This window comes from Sinocyclocheilus anshuiensis, unplaced genomic scaffold (assembly GCF_001515605.1).
Source record: "Sinocyclocheilus anshuiensis isolate Anshui unplaced genomic scaffold, SAMN03320099.WGS_v1.1 scaffold1680, whole genome shotgun sequence".
Taxonomy (NCBI): Eukaryota; Metazoa; Chordata; class Actinopteri; order Cypriniformes; family Cyprinidae; genus Sinocyclocheilus; species Sinocyclocheilus anshuiensis.
Window position 1 is genome coordinate 2,877 of NW_015558569.1, and position 4,009 is coordinate 6,885.

The following is a 4,009-nucleotide window of genomic DNA, read 5'->3' on the forward strand; positions in this document are numbered from 1 at the left end:
CATTTTGTGTTTTTAAAAGAACAGACATGTTACATTTTGAACATATAAAATAAACCAAGGCATGTTTCGCATGTGCTCTTCCGTTGTATACGCTGTATTCAGAGCTCACAGTAACAATTAATGCTTTCCAATTTAATCTGAATTATTTTCAAAGTCTCTTCAAAGTGCGATGAGTGTAAACTAGTGCCGTCAACCCTAATCGCATCCAAAATAGAAGTTGTGTACGTAATATACGTGTGTGTACTGTGTATATTTATTATGTATATATAAATACACACACATGCACATATATATTTAGGAAGAATATGTTATGTTTATATATTAAATATATTTATATATAATATAAATTATATAAATATATGCATTAAATACATGTAAATATTTTCAAAATATATACGTGCATGTGTGTGTATTTATATATACATAATAAATATACACAGTACACACACGCATATATTACGTACACAACAACTTCTATTTTGGATGCGATTAATCGTTTGACAGCACTAGTATAAACTTAAATGAAAAGCACAACAACGCATCCACTTAACATTTTTCATTACTAATTATTATTATATGGCTAAGCCTCACATGGCTTCAGCAGACAGTACCTTCATCTTCACTGCAGCGATGTCCTGGTCGTAGTGCTCCAGCATGTTGGGGAAGAATGTGGAGTTGTAGGGCATGCTGTGGCACCACTGAACGTGCACAGGCTCGCAAGTGAAGGAAGTGTGGCTCATGCAAGAGTCCAGCATGAAGAAGCCGAAGCCGAAGCCCAGCAGGATCTGCATGACAGCGCGAGCTGAGCCCAGAGGATTCAGATGAGCTCCAGAAACCTGCAAACACACACACACACGCATTAACATCATCCGAGCACAGTCTCACCGGCAGCGCGAGCATGAACAGAGAAACATCTGTGATAAACCTAACCCTAACTATTAAAAAACACTATGAAAAGCACAAAACAAAACCTGACACTTCAGCGCGTTTCCGAAACTCTTAACGTTACATGAACTCTGTTCGGTTTGAACATCGAGAGATTAGAAACACACGATCATCTAACGTTAGACCACTCATTAAAACAACAGCTTTTCCGAAAACTCACATCTTGTAGAATCCTGTAGAAGTGTTCGAATTATTGTGGTTTGGTTTCTTTAACGATCGTAAACAGCTCTGGAACAAGTCTTTTCTGTTCAAAGAAAACACGCAGCTTGTCTTACCTGAACACGTCCACTGTCGCACAAACTCTGTTTATTTGTTCTTCTACACCATTTCATTGAGTCTTACTAGACGTACAAAGTCCTGTACTTCATCCTCCACGCGTGTCTATATTCTGAAAGTCTCCATGTATCCGTAAACGATGCTCTTTGGGCCGAAGGAAGAGAAACAATCGCTTTCCTGGAGCTTCTGCTTCCGAGAAACCAGTCATTCCTGTCAGCGCATGCGCAGAAGAGCGACAGTCTTCATTATATATCATTATATATCTATAATCATTATCTATAGATCAGTGGTAACAACACTGAAGAAGAGAGAGAGAAAACACTAAATACAAGCTAAGATAAACTTTTATTTTTACATTTATTTTAAACATTTTTATTTTTACATTAATTTTAACATTTATTTTAACCATTAAGCTCCAAATACTTCACTATCGTATTTAACTTAAGTTTTACCACATTTCTTTTTTACTCGCGTATGTTTGCTTACTCTTTATTTCACTGCGTTTTAACCAGAATCAGACTTTATTACTCAGTTGCATTTCTCCAGATGCTTTCAATAAACTTAAGAGCAATAAAAAATAACAGCATTAAATGTAGGCGCATACTTTGTTTTAAGATATGTTTATGAATATAAATTAATTTGATATACTTTTACATTAATAAATATAAAAAGTTATGAAAAGTTTAAAGTTACATCCCAGCTAATACACGACGTAACAGTTACGTAATGTATTCGTACTTTGTGGTAATTTCATGATTTACTATAGGCAACGTACCCACGACGTCATATGCACGTAATGCACGTAATGCACGTCCTCCCAACGTAACAAGAGAGCCAAGAGCGTCCCAGATAGGTTCTCTATTCGTGATATATTGGTAACGTAACTACACCGTCGTATGCACGTAATTTCATTACCATCATTTTTGTACGTTCTTTATATGCTCTCTGATTACCATAATGCTATTTAAAAAGTGTAATTAAACTTCAGACGCAAGATTGAACGTTCCTTAAAGATAAGATGTGTTTCTTTTCACCAAGTCAGAATATAAACATGCTTTAATATATAGTGACTGAGTATATTTTAATATATTTTTTCCGAGTTGTGTAACTTTGTATTTCGTAAGGAGTTATGAAAGTGAGATAATGACAGACTGGCTACACCATCTCATCTGCCGCAGATAATTAGCTTTGCTGAGGTGAGTTTTACCATTTATAATAAATAAATAGGTTGATAAAATGTATAAAACAAAGTTCTTGAACTCTGTAAAGACGCGAATATGATTATGAATATATTTTTTAATATGATGTTATCATGTATAGCAGCCGTCGAGCGTTACCATGGCAACATCATCATCAGCCTCTGGAGACGAGGATGCTGCATTTCTCTCCGTTTCTCGTCAGTTACAGCAAATAAAGTTCAACAACTGCGACAGATTGGTTAAGTAACATATGTTAATATTACCCACAGTCTACTTTAAGTACTTTTGTTAATATTTATACCTCTGGTTATGGTATCTTTCCTTAATTATCTGAAATGTCTGCTAGCAAATATTACGCTAGCATAGAAGCATAACTATAGCATAATAGATTTGAGCTCTTATTGATGAAAGTTTGGGCTTTTAATCACATCTTATCTTTAAAGGAGCGGGTTTGATAGCTTTCTACATGTTTTTGCTGATAATTTGTCAACAGATAAATGGAAGTAAGCTAATTAATTTAACCTAAAAGTCTGCGCTGTAGAGTCTATCGGTGACGTCACTTACATGCGGCTAAACTGGGCTGAAACTGTTTCAAACACGTTTTGATTTTTCATTGTAAACAAATATTGATAAAAATTGTCCTGTGATTTCAGGAGCGTCTAAAAGCCCTCTACAACAGAGGGGAAGTTCCAAGAACATTTCTAATGGGAGCTGCTGACGGAGATATAGAAAACACGGGTGATCCGGGAAAGCTTATTAAATAACTTCATATTTATTTTTTACAATATATCATCATGCATTTGTAAAATCTAAAAATGTGAATTCTGGTATCTTAAGTTTTTTTGTATGTTTTCCATATTACTATTTCTCTTTTCTGCATTTCAGCTATGCTCTAGTTTGTTTATTCTAATAAGGAGTTGTCAAAAATGCGTCACTTCCTGTTTGTTGCTACAGAGTGTTTTGAGTTTGAGCTCCGTCAAGTTAAATCTTTATCGTCTATTTTTTATTTTAAAATCAAATTTATACACATCATTTTCGTTTCTATAACGTATGAATATATCCCCGATCGTATTCTACAACAAAAACAATCAGAGCGCCTCATTATCACTAGTTTTATTTTGATTTCCTGAGTCCGCTATTAGCTATTAGCATATAGCCCGCTAGCATCGCCAGCGTGGTTGCCGCTAATCTCGCGAGAAGCAGAATAAGACAAATACGAAAGAGATACAAATTAAATTTTTCAGATACAGTAGGTTTACTTAACATATTTATTTAAAGTGGTCCTATTATGCTCTTTTACAAAGTCTTGATTTTGTTTTGGGGGTGTACTAGAACATGCTGTTTGGGCAAGGAGGTGAAAAAAACAGCGTTTCTGGCGGTCGCGCACCGGACGTAAAGCGCAGCGCCGCGCCACGTCTTTAAAATTCAAATACTTTATTTTCTATGAGTGTAGCACACCGGCGACGCCGTTCGGCATCTGTCCACAGCACCAGCTACGTCGTGTTATACTTGTAAGAATTGTTCTAAACCAGCGGTTCTCAATTCCAGTCCTCGCGTACCCCCGCTCTGCATGTTTTGCACGTCTCTCT

The 4,009-nt window shown here is 35.9% G+C and overlaps 1 protein-coding gene across 2 annotated transcripts in view; it reads right to left on the minus strand.

The window, feature by feature from the left end:
- Positions 1-1,434, minus strand: part of LOC107679555 (frizzled-6-like) — a 3,660-nt gene extending 2,226 nt beyond the window's left edge. For both annotated transcript variants that reach the window (XM_016475135.1, XM_016475134.1), the window contains exons 1-2: positions 1,221-1,434; positions 612-836 (exon numbers count right to left, since the gene is read on the minus strand). In XM_016475135.1, the coding sequence (XP_016330621.1) occupies positions 612-836; positions 1,221-1,277 (282 nt within the window). In that variant the 5' untranslated portion in view covers positions 1,278-1,434. The remainder of the gene's footprint in view (positions 1-611; positions 837-1,220) is intronic.
- Positions 1,435-4,009: the final 2,575 nt, after the last annotated feature.